A 16,736-nucleotide genomic window follows, 5' to 3' on the forward strand; every position below is an offset into this window, starting at 1 on the left:
CGAAAACGTTGTTAGACTTGTATACATGTATTTAAATGGTATGTTAAGTTCAGAGGCAATGTTTCGTGTTCTTTGTGGCAATCAAGTTACATAGCAGGTTACAGTGTATTAAACAACGCTTTTAGCAGACGGACGAATAATCTTCTTGAATTTTATTTTCAGATCAAGGGAGTGAGAGGCATTCCTGGCCCGGCAGGCATTGCGGTATGTTTAGTTCCTTTTGCGGGATTTAGTAAATCGATGAATTAGAGCGTTTTCTCTTGAGTTTCGAAAGTAATTTGCGTTTGCTTTGGTTTTGCATAACAACGCTTAGTGATTGGTTTTAAAATGTTGCGCCACTTTCTCAGCCAATCAGAAGTAAAACCAAAACTCGCGCACGTTTTCCCGCGTTTTGTGCCGGCTACTGACATGTATTTGCTTCGAGTTTTGATTGGTTTATTGGATTGTCTGTATCCCTTGTGATTGGCCAGAGTGATGGTGATTACTTTGGTTTTGGTTTCACGACACCGGACTCAAAAAATCGCTCTAATGCACGATTTTACTGCAGGTTAAGATCAAACTAAATAATCAAACCCAGCAGGGCGCGCGATCCAATTGCAAGATAGCTTTTTGGCTAGAAAACTAACGCTCCATGAATTTAAGGTGATTCCACGGTATTGCATTGCGCATCCTTTCTGCGCATAGGTTTTCGCGTCATTTAGCGCGCGCACGAGCGCGCGCGCACACAGAACACTACGAGATTCCCTTCAGGCTAAGCTCGGTAGGGAAATAAATGGTCGTTTTCTCTTGAACGAGCACGGCGACCCCCATTTTTTAATGCATTAATTTAAAGGTCAAACTGTTGTCTACAATATATCGCGATTTAAAAAAAAGTTTAAAATTCTACATTGAGATATTTTAATTTTAATGCCGTAAAAAACACGTTTTTAGGTAGTGCCGTTAACGTGCGCACGGAGCAAAATCTTAAATTTCTTTCATTATCTTAATTCGTGTACAATAAGAATAGTTTTTAATATAAGATAAAAGTCCTTTTTGTTGAACTAGACTAGTTCTTTAATGCAAAATGATTTTTTTCTGGAAACAATAGCGATCCCCATTTGGATTACTAGGGTTCCTAATATATATCTCGCGGGTCGTATATTTACTAAAATGCCCATCCATTTTACACAAAAACTAGCGCGGTGACCCCCATTTTTTATTTCATTTTTTTAATGCTCATAACATAATTGTAACCTGGACCAAGTTTCAGAAAATTTTTAATACTCCTTCTATTTTAGTGGAATCACCTTAACGCGAATTATCAAAATTCGCGTTATTTTTTGTGGGCGTTAATTTCCGCGACATTATTTAAATGAGGCGTTAATTTTCAAGACCTTAATTTCAATCCAAATACTGGATACTTTCCGAACACATAAAGAAAATGGGAATCAATATCCTTCTCTCCCTTGTACACCATTTTCAGTGTTTTACAATGTAAAAGCCTTTAAGATATGTTATCTGTAATATTTCCAGTTTATTCTTGCTTTCAAAAGAGCAGTACAGCAGCCAAAATATCCTTAGGTACATCAAAAATCGCGATAATGTTTTTCATTTTGAAAAATGCCCCGCTCTCCGCGTTAATTTCTTTTATTTGAAAGACATTTCCCCTCCAATTCGCGTTAATTTCAAATTCGTTCAATTACGAAGACCTTAATTTAGGGCAGCGTTAATTTCCTATAACAATAAGGTAATCAGACGTGCAATTTGTTCCTTTCTTCTATCTAAACCAGGGCCCCCCAGGTCCACAGGGCCAAAAAGGATACAATGGACCGAGAGGCGAAAGAGGATCCCAGGTATGGTGCAGGTTCACGCGCTCCTGATATTTAGTTGTTAAGGTCGTATTTTCATCACTCACAGACAAAATGGCGATCACAGTGTAAAAGTCTCCTTGTCATCCAGGCTTATGCTAGTTGGGAGAATTTAATCAGAAATCAAGGAGTAATGATGACTATTACGAAACAGAAATATGTGTGTTTTTTTTTCTCTTTAGGGGCCCCCAGGCTCTCCCGGCTCAGCAGGACCTCCCGGTCCACCCGGGCCACCTGGAGACGGTATCTATGTCGTAAGTAAAATTTTTAAACGACTTTCGTTACTTCTTGCTCTGTTCCATTGAACGAATTTTAATTTTGACGAAGAAGAGAAAGGTTTGGGATCGCTTTCGTTATGGAAGTCTACCTGTCGATACTTCAGTGAGCGATTTTTTGTGACTTGCTATGCGTTCAGTGGAAAGTAACACCTCGAAGGACCTGGGAAAGAGATCGATATATGCCGCCCCTGTAATCGAAGTATGCTGAGAAATATCATGCTATGGTACTTCATGTATTGTTCACGTAAGATTCGTGGCGTGTCTACCTTGCCTATTTTTAAAAAATTCTGCTCCCTGTGTTCCTTGTATCTTGCACGATCAATCTATGAACTTGTTTTTCCATTTAGAAAGTTAACATTGTTTCACTTATTGTCTTAAAAGTAGTTGTTTCTAAAAGTATCAGACCTAAGACCAGGATGTTGCTAAGGTAACAAGGTTTTCTCGACATAAATAAGACGTTGGCGAATTTATTTTGCCCAAGTTATAGTACACATTTCCCCATTACCTTAGCTGTGATACGTCCTAATAAGTTCTACCATTTGCCTTGTACTGTTTTAGAAAATCAATCCGTTATTGTAAGGTCTCCTTACGTAAGGATTGTTTTTGAACACCGTGACATCATGAGAGAGCAATTTTTGCACGACCTTGGTTACCAGTGAACAAACGATATGGGAGGAGGCAATTTGATTGGCTTTGCGAACAGAGGCAATCGCGTACGGATTTTGGTTGGTTCAGCGAACTCGCAAAACAAAGCGTACAGAAGGCAAGAAGCTATTCTCTTCGACGTCACTCGTTTAACGAAACGCTTGTTTTGACCCTTTTAATTACTGACGGATGAAATCAATCGCAAACACTCAGGAAAACAGTTTTTCCGCAAGCTCATACGAAAATTTCACTAATTGAGTGAGTAAAAATTTCACTAACTATGTGAGTCTCGTTTTGTACTTTTTAGAGATGGCGTAGGCTGCAGGGATCAGATAGTAAGGGCCCAGGCCCCGTAGCTGGTGGTCTTGTTGTTGAACCTCCCTCGGTGGTAAGTATTTAAACTAACTATCTTAAACATGCAATGTTTCCTTATTTCTCGGGGATCCTTGCTATGGCCCGACACCCAGTTGCAAAATCTATGGAGCGCTTTCCGTTTTGAGAACTTGCCTGGCGGGATAATTTAATTGCAAGTCAACTTCAAGTAAGACTAAAATAGTAATTTTACAAAGCCTCTGCCTCGATTTTGCTTTTAAGCCAGCCGGTTGAAATGGAGAACAAGGAACGAGTAAAAAACGGGTTTCGAAGAGGTTGAAAGTTCTAGACGATGTCAGTGTAACTTTTTCACGCACCAAACTGTTGAAAACAAATAAATCTAGAAGAAAATGACATTTTCAGTACCGTATTTTTTACAAAGTGCTATGAGGTAACTTGTAAAGGGCCTCCCGTACAGTAGGGTTAGTAATACTTCTGGTCGCTCTATGATGTGCGTGAGCCATCAGAGCACAACTGCATACTTTCTCTTTACTTTCCTCGAAATTGATGTGAAGTTGCCTTTTATAGAGTGCCAATATGTTGAACATATACGTCCGACAATATAAGAAGAAAGAAGACAGCGAACATATTTCATATCTGGGCAGGCTCAAAGCGCAAATGTTAATGATATTTTAGTTTATCGTTTTAATGCAAGTGATTATAAAAAATATCGTACATTTTAACTGCGGCTAAAAATGGTAGAGAAATGATAGCAATTGAAATAAATTTGAACTGCGGGTGACCAGCTTTAAGTTGGTTTGATAGCTCGGTTGATAGAGCACTGCGCCACTGGTGTAGCAAAGGACGTGGATTCGAATCTCTTCCATGTATTAAAATGTTTATAATGTGTTAGACTAAATTTCAGCCACCCCTCTGGTGGCTGGTCCGTACTGCCGGCTGAAATTCAGGATATGTTTGTTAGATTAGACGTTTATGCGCTGTTTTGCTTCTTTTCCTCAGCCTGGAGACCCAGGCGCGCGCGGAACCAGAGGACAGCGCGGTTCCCCGGTAAGTACACACATGCGTGTGCTAATCTCAATGCTAATCTGACTGCTGTCGTACATTCAAGAAGAAAAAGACATGAGTCTGAAGCAGCCATTTCAGGGTCTCTTTTTAAAAGTATTCCTATAACTCGCTGAAATACGAACTGCACTTACAATGGTGGTATATCTTGATTCATTAAATGCTCTGTTTGCAGGGTCTGCCGGGAAGTCCTGGAGAGAAAGGATCCCAAGGGGACCCTGGAGCGCCGGTAAGACATTAACGATTAATTTATACGTTGCATTTTAGTTAGTCTGCAGTGCAGGCGTATTTTGGACGAGCAAACGCTGAATATTCCTTCGAGTGCTTTGAGGGTTGAAGCGAGTGGGAAAACGGACAAGGGAGAGGAAGTCAGGCTGTAAAACGAGTGACGGAGGACTCGCTAGTTTGAATTCAAGCTCTCGCTCACCAAAAATGCCTGCAAGGGAAGGCTACATTTTAGTCGCGTCGGATGTTATCCATAACCAATTCGCAAAAATCTCGCTGGTCACTTGATTCAGCTGCACTGCAATACACAATCGAAGCTGGGAGTTCTATTCTGCTATTTACACGGGCATTGCGCTGATTTTAAGTGATTTATGCGAGATTTTTAGTCTTGCATTACGCTGCAACTAAAATGTGAAGTCACTTAGAAATTAACCCTAAGATATAATTTCAAGTTGCTAACTCGTTGAAGAGAGACATTTGGGGAAAAACTTGGGGCGAGTTTTGGGGAGCAAAATAATAGGACAAACATAGCAACTGAAACTGCAGAGACTGTCCATTGAAGAACCGCATCTAGAATGAATACTCATACACTTTCCATGTGAAACGATTTTATCGAAACAAAAGATGCACTGCCTTGTCTTTCTAAAACCAGTCAGCAACAACTAGGAAAATGCAGACGCTATTTCTTCTGTTGTTTCGATCCACGGAAAAACAGGCGAAAAAACGTCTGCGTTCAAAGGTTACTTGCGCAGCGCCGGATAATTTCTTTATAATCTAGATTCTTTGCAGTGTTTGATTTTAATAAAGAAACCCTGTTTGAGCTCCTGTTTTATTGTCGTCTGACAGGGCCCGCCGGGTAACCAAGGTAATCGTGGTCCAGCGGGAAGACCTGGAAAATCGGTAAGTGACCTGCATTAATGATTTACAATACCTGAAGTTGTTATGAACCACATCCACACTTTAATGTGTTTCTTCTGCCTTGTTGTTCAATTTAAAGGTTTTAGTGCCCGTTGAGAAAGTGTTACTGAAGTGTACTAAGTTACAGCAACATCTTAAAACCTAATTTTCTACGGATTTCTTAGGAGAAATGCTCATTTTGAGTCACAATATTTAGCTGATTATTCTCGGGGCGCGCGGGGCATGGACGTTAAGGACAAGAGCATGCGCTGTTAGTGTTATATTTTGAACAATTGCGCAAAGCTTCGAGGGCTAATATGCTAGTTTTAAGAACATCAAATTTCCAAGGGGAAATCGTTTTTATTGTTCACCACTAAATGTTCTTCTGCGCGCATTCAAAAACGAGCATCGTGAATTATTTTTAACTTTTCAGGATAAAAAACTCAATACCCGATTCCCTCTATAGCGCGCGCCTGCAGGGAATCACGGTAGTTGTATTCATCAAACCATGCGCGAGACTCAGCAACGCGCATCGTTGTTGAGTCTCGCGCATGGTTTGATGAATACAACTACCGTGATTCCCTGCAGGCGCGCGCTATAGAGGGAATCGGGTATTGAAAGCCGAAATTTAACAAACGAAACAAAACCAGACAAGATACCCACTAAATGCAGTGAATTTGCCTGTGTTTTTTGTCTGCAGACACGCTTGTTTACAAAAAACTTTCACGGACGGGCACTATCCAGCCGGGCATTTTTCTCGTACGGCATTATGGGCTGATAGTGCCCTCCGCGGATGAACACTATCGCGTTACGTGATCAATTTAAACCAATCAGAATCGGAGAAAATTTAGTGATGAACTATAAGAGCGAATAGTCAACGAGGCACAGCCGAGTTGACTATCGAGCTTTAAGGTTAATTTCTGTGTGCCTGATACAGAGGGGAAAGAATCAATAGTCCTAAGTAAGTCCAGAACGAGTAAAACGCTTATATGAGTTTATTTTCTTTTCAAGCGTTTCCTTTTTTACAATTAACAGAAAATACTATGGGATTGCTATCATAGCCATTCCAAATTAAGGGAACTGTTCAGTGTCGGTGCTAATTAACCGTTCAAAACATTTTGACGAGACATTATTTCAGTTAATTATGGCCTATTGATAGCGTGGGAATTTCGAGAAAACAGAAATATTAAAAACACAATTTTTGAATAAGAGAGGAAATCATGAGTGACAAGTAAAACAAGTGATTTGATTTTTTCCGTTAAAGTTTTTAAAATGAAAAATCCATTCTTGTGTTGGGCCGGATTAGTTCCAATTTTGCTCTGGCATAAAATGCTATGCGATGTGTTAATAGGCAGAAAATATTTATCTGAGGATAGATATACAGTGTTGTGAAATCAAGTGATTTGATTCTTTCTGTTAAAGCTTATTTATTAAATGAAAAATTCATTCTTGTGTTGGGCTGGATTAGTTCCAATTTCGCTATGGTAAGAAATGCTATGCAATGTGTTAATAACCAGAAAATATTTATCTGAGGATGGATATTCAGTGTTGTTAAATCATTTTTACATCTTTAGATCATTATTAAAAACTAGCAATGGTATATTGCAATTCCCGAGTTTTGATTGGTTTAATAACAGGCAACGGTATATGAGCTCATATACCATTGACCACAAATATGATAGCTAATGCGCGTTAACGAAAACAGCTGGGGAGCTCAAATATTGCAATTCTTTGGGCGTTTTTTAATAAAACAATTATTCCACTCGTGCTTGTTGGATATAAGATCGTTATAGCCAACTCGGCGCTACGCGCCTCGTTGGTTATCTACCATCTCATATCCAACGCGCACTCGTGGAATAATTGTTAAGTATTACGATCTTGCTTTGCAGTGTTACGTTTCTCCCTTTTATACTGATTTTAAAACTCCGTACATCACGCAGTCAGAGCGATAGTATTGTTTTGTTTTCACGACAGTTTTTTTTTTCAGAATGCAAAACAGGAGAATCGTAGCAAAAGGCGAACTCACTCACACGGTCAGTTGGTCGGTCGATGGGTAGATGAGCGTAAAACAATTTCAAGTCGCTTTTGCATTTAATCATGCTAGTAACTGCTCAAAGCAACCCAAGCAAATTGACGCGAGACAAAATCAAAACTTAGTTGCTATAAAAAAGCAATCAGGGAAAATCGCTCTAAATGATTATAAAGATAATTTTTTGAAGTAGCCTGACCTTTCAGAGTGTTTGTCTATAGTCCTGACCTGGCAATCCTTTGAACTTTGTTGCGAAATCTGTCTACTCAAGTTATGCCGTAATGTTTCTTTTAATGAAGTTCAGTCTAAGTTCGCAGCTATTTCTTCAGTTCTTATATCACTTTGTGCTCACATTATATTAGTGCTTGCTGCCAACCACCTTAAATAACGTACGTTCATCCCAGGAGTTTGATCTTATGTTGTCTTGTATTGTCTTTTTTTTTCGCTGTGACGTTGTAGAGGGCCTTTTTGGTTGAGCGCTTGAGGATTGATGCTGAAGTGATGCCTGAAATCGTGAGGCTTGAAGTTGATAGTTGGTGTCTTTAAAATGACTTCGCCTTCCATTTCTTGTCAAACCGCTTTTCAGTTTGATTCCTGGATTTCTTGTAAAACCAGTCAGTTCACGTTCTGGCACTTTCTCCATTCTGGACGTTGATGGCGCTGTCTTTGGTCTTCTTGTCGCTTCCTGACAATATTTGTGCTGGCTGCTGATCATCTCAAATAACGCACGTTTATCCAAGGACTTTGATCGTGTCATTTTACGTTGATGGTGTCGGGAACCATCGGGTCGAAGGCTTGAGGATTGAGGTTGAAGTGATGACTGAAATCTTGATTCTTGAAATTGATCGTTGGTGTCTTCAAAATGACTTCGCCTTCCATTTCTTGTCAAACCGCTTTTCAGTTTGATTCCTTGTTTTCTTGTAAAACTAGTCAGTTTATGTTCTGGCATTTTCTTGCTTCTTGCTGTTGATGGCCCTGTCTTCGGTCTTCGTGTCGCTTCCGGCCAAGATTTGTGCTGGCTGCCGATCATCTCAAATAACGCACGTTTATCCAAGGATTTTGATCGTACCATTTCACGTTGTTGGTGTCGGGAGCCTTTAGGTCGAAAGCTTGAGGATTGAAGCTGAACTAATGCCTGAAGTCTTGAGTCTTGAAGCTGATCGTTGGTGTCTTCAAAATGACTTCGCCTTCCAATTCTTTTCAAACCGCTTTTCAGTTTTATTCCTGGATTTCTTGTAAAACCAATCAGTTCACGTTCTGGCACTTTCTTGCTTCTTGCTGTTGATGGCGCTGTATTCGGTCTTCGTATCGCTTCCTGACAAGATTTGTGCTGGCTGCCGATCAACTCAAATAACGCACGTTCATTCAAGGACTTTGATCGTACCATTTCACGGTCATGGTGTCGGGAACCATCGGTTCGAAGGCTTGAGGATTGAAGCTTAAGTGATGCCTGAAGTCTTGAGGCTTGAAGTTGATCGTTGGTATCTTTAAGATGACTTCGCCTTCCAATTCCTGTCAAACCGCTTTTCCCTTTGATTCCTGGTTTTCTTGTGAAACCAGTCAGCTTATGTACTGGCATTTTCTTGCTTCTTGCTGTTGATGGCCCTGTCTTCGGTCTTCGTGCCGCTTCTGGCCAAGATTTGTGCTGGCTGTCGATCATCGCACATAACGCACGTTCATCCAAGGACTTTGATCGTACCATTTCGCGGTGATGGTGTCGGGAACCATCGGGTCGAAGGCTTGAGGATTGAAGCTTAAGTGATGCCTGAAGTCTTGCAGCTTGAAGTTGATCGTTGGTATCTTTAAGATGACTTCGCCTTCCAATTCCTGTCAAACCGCTTTTCAATTTGATTCCTGTTTTTCTTGTAAAACCAGTCAGTTTACGTTCTGGCAGTTTCTTGCTTCTTGCCGTTGATGGCGCAGCATTCGGTCTTCGTATCGCTTCCTGACAAGAGTTGTGCTGGCTGCTGATCATCTCAAATAACGCACGTTCATTCAAGGACTTCGATCGTACCGGTTCACGGTAATGGTGTCGGGGGTCTTTTAGTGGAAGGCTCGAGGATTGAAGCTGTGCTGATGCATGGATCCTTGAAGCATGAGGCTTACCGCTGGTGACTTTAAGATGACTTCGGCTTTCATTTGTTACACCACTTTCAATTTGGAATCCCGATTTTGTTGCGATGATCTTAGGTTGATGGATATCAACACAGATTACTCTGATTGTTTCACGTGATGGAGCTGAAGTACGTCTTCCTTGCTCCAATTGCCCATGCTTCCTCCGCTGATCAGTGTCTCTAAGGTTTGGAATTGAGCCGCAGCTTCGAGTTCGTGATCTTGGTGTGTGGTTGTTCTTTGGGACATCTTCCACTGACTGGACAGATCCAATTCGATTGACGTTTTTCTGTACTCCGGCTGCAGTCTTCTTCATCTTTAACATTTTAAGCATCGCGTCCCTATAGCGGCGGTCCCTGTAGCAGTAAAGCACAGGGTTAATAACAGAGTTGAGCTGAGTCAGCACCATCGCCCAACGAAAAAACGAACTTCTTCGAAGTACGGGGAAAATCTCTCCGAAGAACAGGACGACAAAAGATGGAACGAACGAAATTAACACGGCAGCTGTCAGCATGGCGGTCGTTTTGGCGACTTTGGTGGCGAGTTTGACTGTGATTAAAGAACGAACTTCGCTGATTGTGTTAATGTCCCGCTTCCGTACACCAAGGTAAGTCATTATGTAGAAATAGCTGATAAGTATTATGCACACAACTGCAGGAATGAAAGAAACTTTGTTTACGACTACCACATATTTGTACTGGACACCAACGAGTTTCATTATGCCTGGTGGGAGAGACATGAACACAGCTAGCAGCCATGCAACTTTAGCGTACTTCTTGACACGGCCTCTGGTAACAATAACTTTATACTCTCTCCACTTTGTTACCGCCACGTACCTCTCCCAAGCAATCACAACTAGATGATACAGAGACGAGGTACCACTGATATTGAGGACCATTTCATTTGCGAAAAGTATTCGACAAAAGACATCCGGGCTCAAAAACCGCTTGAGAAGAACTAACACATCTAAACAGATAGTCAACGGCATGGCCACAGCGCCCATTAGAACATCCGCTACAGCCAAGCTTGATAAAAGAATGTTTGAGTGGTGTTCTTTTAACTCTCTTCTCAGTTTTACTGCTAAGATTACTAAGATGTTTAGAAGAATGGCAACGGAGCTTATAACGATTGTGGTCGCGGTAGCAATCTTGAACAAGGTTCTTTCGCTTAAAGCCCAAATATATATTGGTTTAACTGGACAAAAAAACTCGGACAGCACCTGGCTTGAAGCATTCGCAACCAGATCTGTATTGCTAGAGTTCATCTTGATGGGACGATCACTTAGTTCAACCCAAGAACTGATAAATAACGTTCAAGTACTCACTGCGAGAGGTATGGCCGTGACTGTCGTCCGTCTACTTTAGTATCCATGATCATCTAGTTAAATCATTCGTCTTCCAGCGAACTCTTTGTTACGAGTAAAAGCTAAACTTGTTTATTAAATATTTTCAGCAGCTGTTTAGGACTGTTTCGAACGTTTTGTTTTGCAAATGAACGGAAGCTGGGACCAAGTAAGAAATGGGTTGTTTTTTAATTTCTAAAAACTAGGTGATAACTATTATCTTAAAAAAAGAACAATCACGTATGCAAATCTAACGGGGAAACAGTTTTTTTAATGATACGTTTCCAGCACGAAACGAGAAACAAAAAAATCTAAACAATTACCCAAGCTATTAACCAAAGTCTTTAACAAATATACCGTAAATACCCCGGGCTTATACAACTTCGTGCGGGATTTTGGGTGGGTTTATAAACCGGGGGGATATATCCTGGGAGGGCTTAAGCGGAATAAAATAAACGTTTCAAAATAAGCTACAGGCCAGCAGTGCCGATGGCGAAATACTTTTTTTCTTTCAGTGGTTTTTAGTTAGTCATATTCATTGCAGTATTTGGAACAAAATCAAAACTGTAGATAGATATGCATCAACACGAACGTATTCGAAACGCAACAAAACGGCAGAAAGACAAAACTTCAGCTAGTTGGGCCTATTACCGGGAGGGGCTAATAAGCGGGATTATACGGTGTTCGTTATACATGCAGTGTTAAAAAAGGTCATGGTCGAAAGCTATGAGCTTAAGTTTAAGGAAGAACCATTTTTGTATAGGCCTTATGCAAAAAATGGCTGCTATTGTCTTCTTTTGTCTGGTTTGGTTTCTAAGAACACCAATGTCAGCGATTGGAAATAAGTATAATAATATGCTATTCTGAGAAGTTTTACTTGAATATAAGATATCTGTATGGAAAAAGCAATCTCGTCTTTTGCTGAATGTTTCTTCTGGGTGCAAACAATGGGAGCCATTTTTGCATTGGGTCTATATTTCCTACATGTCGCCTTTCCTTCCTTTGCGGTTAACTGAAAATACTTCAATTCACATCATTAACCTTCGCCATTGTTTCGCGTTATTTACAGCATAGAGCCGACTTGCTTGCTAAATTTCAAGTGGATAATTCCTGCTAATGAAAGCTCTAAAGTACAAGTTGAAATATTTACACAGCTATACACAAATCTTAGGTTGATAAGAACTCTCCGTTATAAGATTTAAAGGGACCGTGTCACGGATTTTAGCCAAATTTGGGCATAGGAAATGACCATCAAATTCGGTGAAATATAAAAATAACCTCTTAAAACAGTGAAGGAACATTTCAATAACACAGCAATTTGACACATTTGGTTGCAATGACGACGCTGTGGTTTTGTCATTTAGATCCATAGAAGTAATTTCTTCGATAACATTAGTTTTAGCCGTTTTGTTGCGCATGCGCAGCTCGTGATACTTTCCCTCTAAATAATCGATGCGAAACTAGCATTACTGGAATATAGTTACGTTTAACTGACCTTTAAAAAGGAGCCGCAAGAATTACTCGCCGGTAGTGTAATATATAAAATTTACACTTTATATGGAACGTTAGTTTCGTCTCTTGTTGCCGATGAATGTTTAGTGCCGTTAAACGTTTTTGGCAATCCTTATAACTTGGCTGTTAAAACTGTCAATTCACGTTCTGCCATTGTCTCTTTTCTTAATGAAGTTCGTAGCGATGTCTTCCTTCTTCGAACCGCTTCTTCTTTACATTTGTGCTGGCTGCTGATCATCTCAAATAATGTACGTTCATCATAGGACTTTGATCTCATCATTTCTCGGTAATGGTGCAGGAAACCTTTAGGTCTTTTAGGTTGAGAGCTCAAGGATTGATGTTAAATTGATGACTGGAATCTTGACGCTTGAAGTTGATCGTTGGTGTCTTCAAGATGACTTTGCCTTCCATTTCCTGTCACACTGCTTTTAATTTTGATTCCTAGTTTTCTTGTAAAACTAGTCAGTTCACGTTCTGGCAGTTTCGTGTTTCTTGTCGTTGATGGCGCTGTCTTTGGTTTTCGTATCACTTACTGCTGACATTTGTGTGGGCTACCGATCTTCTCGACTAACTCTTGTTCTTCCAAAGACCTTGTTCTCATCATTTCACTGTAATGGTATTGGAAACCTTTAGGTCGAGGTTTTAAGGATTGTGGCTGAAGTGATAACTGGAATCTTGAGGCTTGAAGTTGATCGTTGGTGTCTTCAAGATGACTTTGCCTTCCATTTCTAACTAACTTTGACTGTAGGTTTTCTTGTAAAACCAGTCAGTTCACGTTCTGGCATTTCGTTGTTTCTTGTCGTTGACGACGTTGTCTTTGGTCTTCTTTTTGCTTCTTGGTAAGGTTTGTGCTGGTTGCGGATCATCTCAGATAACGCATATTCATCCAGGGACTTTGATCTCATCATTTCACGGTAATGGTGCCGGAAACCTTTAGGTCCTTTTGGGTGAGTGCTTAAGGATTGAGGCTGAATTGATGCCTTAAATCTTGAGGCTTGAAGTTGATCGCTGGTTCCTTCAAGATGACTTTGCCTTCCATTTCTTGTCACACCGCTTTTCACTTTGATTCCTGGTTTTCTTGTAAAACCATTCACTTCACGTTCTGGCATTTTCTTGTTTCTTGACGGGAATGGCACTCTTACTGGTCTTTTTGTCGCTTCCTGCCAAGATTTGTGCTGGCTGCCGATCACCTCAAATAACGCACGTTTATCCAAGGACTTTGATCGTACCATTTCACGGTTATGATGTTGGGATCCTTCAGGTGGAAGGCTTGAGGACTTAGACTGAAATGATGCCTGGATCCTTGAAGCACGAGGCTTATGGCTAGTGTCTTCATGATAACTTAGGGTTCCATTTCTTGTCAGACCGCTTTGAACTTGTATTCCTGGTTTTGTTGTGATGACCTTACGCTGATGTATATCGACACATATCACTCTGTTTGTTTCACGCGATGGAGCTGACGTACGTCTTGCGCGCTTCACTTGCCCATGAGTCCTCCGCTGATCAGTGTCTCTCAGGTTTGGAATCGAGCCGCAGCTTTGAATTCTTGATCTTGGTGTGCGGTTGTTCTCCGGGACATCTTCCACTGCCTGGACAGATCCAATTCGTCTGACGTTTTTCTGTACTCCAGTTGCAGGCTTCTTCATCTTTAACATCTCTAGCATCGCGTCCCTATAGCGGCGGTCCCTGTAGCAATAAAGTACTGGGTTGAAGAGAGCGTTAAGCTGAGTCAGCATCATCGACCAACGGAAAAACGAACTTCTGCGAAGTGCGTGGAAAGCCCCTCCGAAGAAGATTGGTACTAAAGATGGAACGAACGAAATTAACACGGCAGCTGTCAGTATGGCAGTCGTTTTGGCGACTTTTGAGGCGAGTTTGGCTTTAATGAGAGAACGGACTTCGCTGATTGTGTTAATGTTCCGTTTGCGCACACCAAGGTAAACCAGAAGGTAGAAACAACTGATTAGTATCATGCACACTACCCCAGGGAGATAGAAAACTATGTAGACGACCATCATGTATTTGTCCTGGAGACCTACAAGTTTCAATATGCGCATTGGAATTGATTTGAGCACAGCTAGAAGCCATACAATTCTTGCGTACTTCTTGACACGGCCTCTGGTAACAATAACTTTATACTCTCTCCACTTTGTTACCGCCACGTACCTCTCCCAGGCAATCACAACTAGATGATACAGAGAAGAGGTACTACCAATGTTCATGACCATTTGATTTGCCATAGCTATTCTACAAAAAACATCCGGGCTCAAAAACTCCTTGAGAAGAACTAACACATTTAAAGTGATAGTCAGTGGCATGGAGACAGCGCCCACTAGAACATCTGCTACAGCCAAGCTTGCTAACAGGATGTTCGAGTTATGTTTTTTTAACTTTGCATTTAGCCTTACTGCTAAGATTACCAAGATGTTTAGAAGAATGGTTACGGGGCTCATGACGAGTGTGGTCGCGGCGGTAATCTTGGACGCGGTCCTTTCGCTTAAAACCCAAACATGTATTGGTTTAACTGGGCAAAAAAACTCGGACAGCACCTGGCTTGAAGTGTTTGCAGCCAGATCTGTATTGCTAGAGTTCATCTTGATGCCAGGGATCACTTCTTCAAACACATGAATTGATAAATAACGTTCAAGTACTCACTGCGAGAGGTCTGGCCTTGATTGTCGTCTCTGTCGGTTGGTGCTGTACTTCTACCAGCAAAGGCGCTGCTGCATGTGAAAGTCCAACTCGTTTGTTGCACACTTTCAGCAGTTGTTTGGGAATATTTTAATTTGGTCTTTTTCGTGATGCAAATAAATAGAAACGGTGGGAAAGGATGTTAAAATGGAAGCCTTTTTAAACTTCTCAAAGCTCAAGTCCATTATTTTTAAAAGAGAAAAGCTTTGAGAAAAAATACACCTTCATAATAGATGAATGACGTTCAAAAACCAGCAGAATAAGAAATTGTTTTAATTTCCGGGACAGAACGCGTACGATCTATATTTTTGTTGGAATTTCAAACCGAGAATCATTAAGTAAAAGACATGAGCGAGTTTGTGGAAAGCCTTCCTACCAGCGTTTTTTTATTTAGGGTTAACAGAAATTACCGTCGGATATAAATTCTATTATTGTGTCAAATCGTCTGTCATCACAACTATCCCCAAATAAAGGGAACTGTTTCATTTCAGTGCTAAAACCACACAAACAAGTTCGTGAGCCATTGTTTTATATAATTATGACTTATTGATACCGCGGCAATTAACAGAAAACACACAAATCAGAGTTTTTACATGTAAGAAAGGAGGAAATCCTTACATACACGTTAAAGAAGCGATTTGATTTTTGTTGTTGATGACTTGTGAAATGTGAAGTTTATTCTCTGGTTGAGCTGGGCTAGTTCCGATGAAGCTTTGGTACGAAACAACAATGCCATCTGAATGAACGATAACGAGTGACATCTAATAAGCGACAAACAATATATATATCTTTAAAAAATAAATTAAAAAACTAAAAAAATACTGAAGCCTTGCTGCATTTGAATCGGCGCACCGATTTCTACTATATGTGAGTGGGTAAAAAGTGAACCCGCGTTCCGCTTTTCGTATTCGGCAGTTAGAAGTGTTAATTAACATAAAATAAACTGGGATATTTCGCAAGAGCGGTATCAGTGACAATGGCAACCTAGTCTCCTTCGCAGCCGCTTTTGGGACGTCACGCAACGCTCCCCCAAAGAAGCGGCGCTTCTTTGGGGGAGCGTTGCGTGACGTCCCAAAAAGCGGCTGCGAAGGAGACTAATGGCAACCGGGCTATTTGTAGAAAATTGTATACATTGCAACTTGCCACCTGCCCCGATCCCACAGGCTTCAAAGCTTATTATAAAATTTTGTCTATAAAACGAGCCCTCTGATAGGTTGTTAGCTCGTTTTGCTCTCAGTTATGACGTACGACATTTTATTGGCTTTATTTTATAAACGATTACCCGACGCGAAGATATACATTTTATTTTCGAGTGGTAAAAACAATGTTTAACGAATTAGCGCAGCGAATTAGTAACATATTGCTTTTAACACGAGAAAATAAAATTCATATCTTCAAGCCACCGTGTACTTTTTTTTTGTTCTACAGACAAAAAAATCACGAATTGAGTAAAAAGTTGAACGTCGGAAACAACCGTGCAAAGACGGAAATGACGTCATCGAAATCTCCATTGTTGAGGGCACGTCACTTCGGTCCCGGATGTACTTTCGTATGAATTTTTGGTAGTGGTCTGTTTTTCAGTAATTCTAAGGGAACAGACCATGAATATAATGGCGCTCCTGAAAATATATAATTGCCGTAACCGTTCATCAGTAGGATGCCTAAAATGCGTGCAATTCCACAATTGGTTTCAGCTCCATTAAATCCTGTACCAAAACACTCCTGTCTATATAATAAATTGCAAAAAGTGCGCGTGTTAATTA

At 40.6% G+C, this 16,736-nt stretch overlaps 1 protein-coding gene across 1 annotated transcript in view; it reads left to right on the forward strand.

The window, feature by feature from the left end:
• The window catches only part of LOC144664105 (uncharacterized), a 108,367-nt gene that overhangs the window by 5,914 nt on the left and 85,717 nt on the right, over positions 1 to 16,736 (forward strand). Inside the window, exons 5-11 of the mRNA XM_078525236.1 lie at positions 163 to 204; positions 1,770 to 1,832; positions 2,030 to 2,101; positions 3,078 to 3,158; positions 4,103 to 4,150; positions 4,341 to 4,394; positions 5,237 to 5,290. Of these exons, the coding sequence (XP_078381362.1) occupies positions 163 to 204; positions 1,770 to 1,832; positions 2,030 to 2,101; positions 3,078 to 3,158; positions 4,103 to 4,150; positions 4,341 to 4,394; positions 5,237 to 5,290 (414 nt within the window). The remainder of the gene's footprint in view (positions 1 to 162; positions 205 to 1,769; positions 1,833 to 2,029; positions 2,102 to 3,077; positions 3,159 to 4,102; positions 4,151 to 4,340; positions 4,395 to 5,236; positions 5,291 to 16,736) is intronic.

Source organism: Oculina patagonica, chromosome 1 (genome assembly GCF_052425735.1).
Source record: "Oculina patagonica isolate OP01 chromosome 1, crgOcupat, whole genome shotgun sequence".
Lineage (NCBI taxonomy): Eukaryota > Metazoa > Cnidaria > Anthozoa > Scleractinia > Oculinidae > Oculina > Oculina patagonica.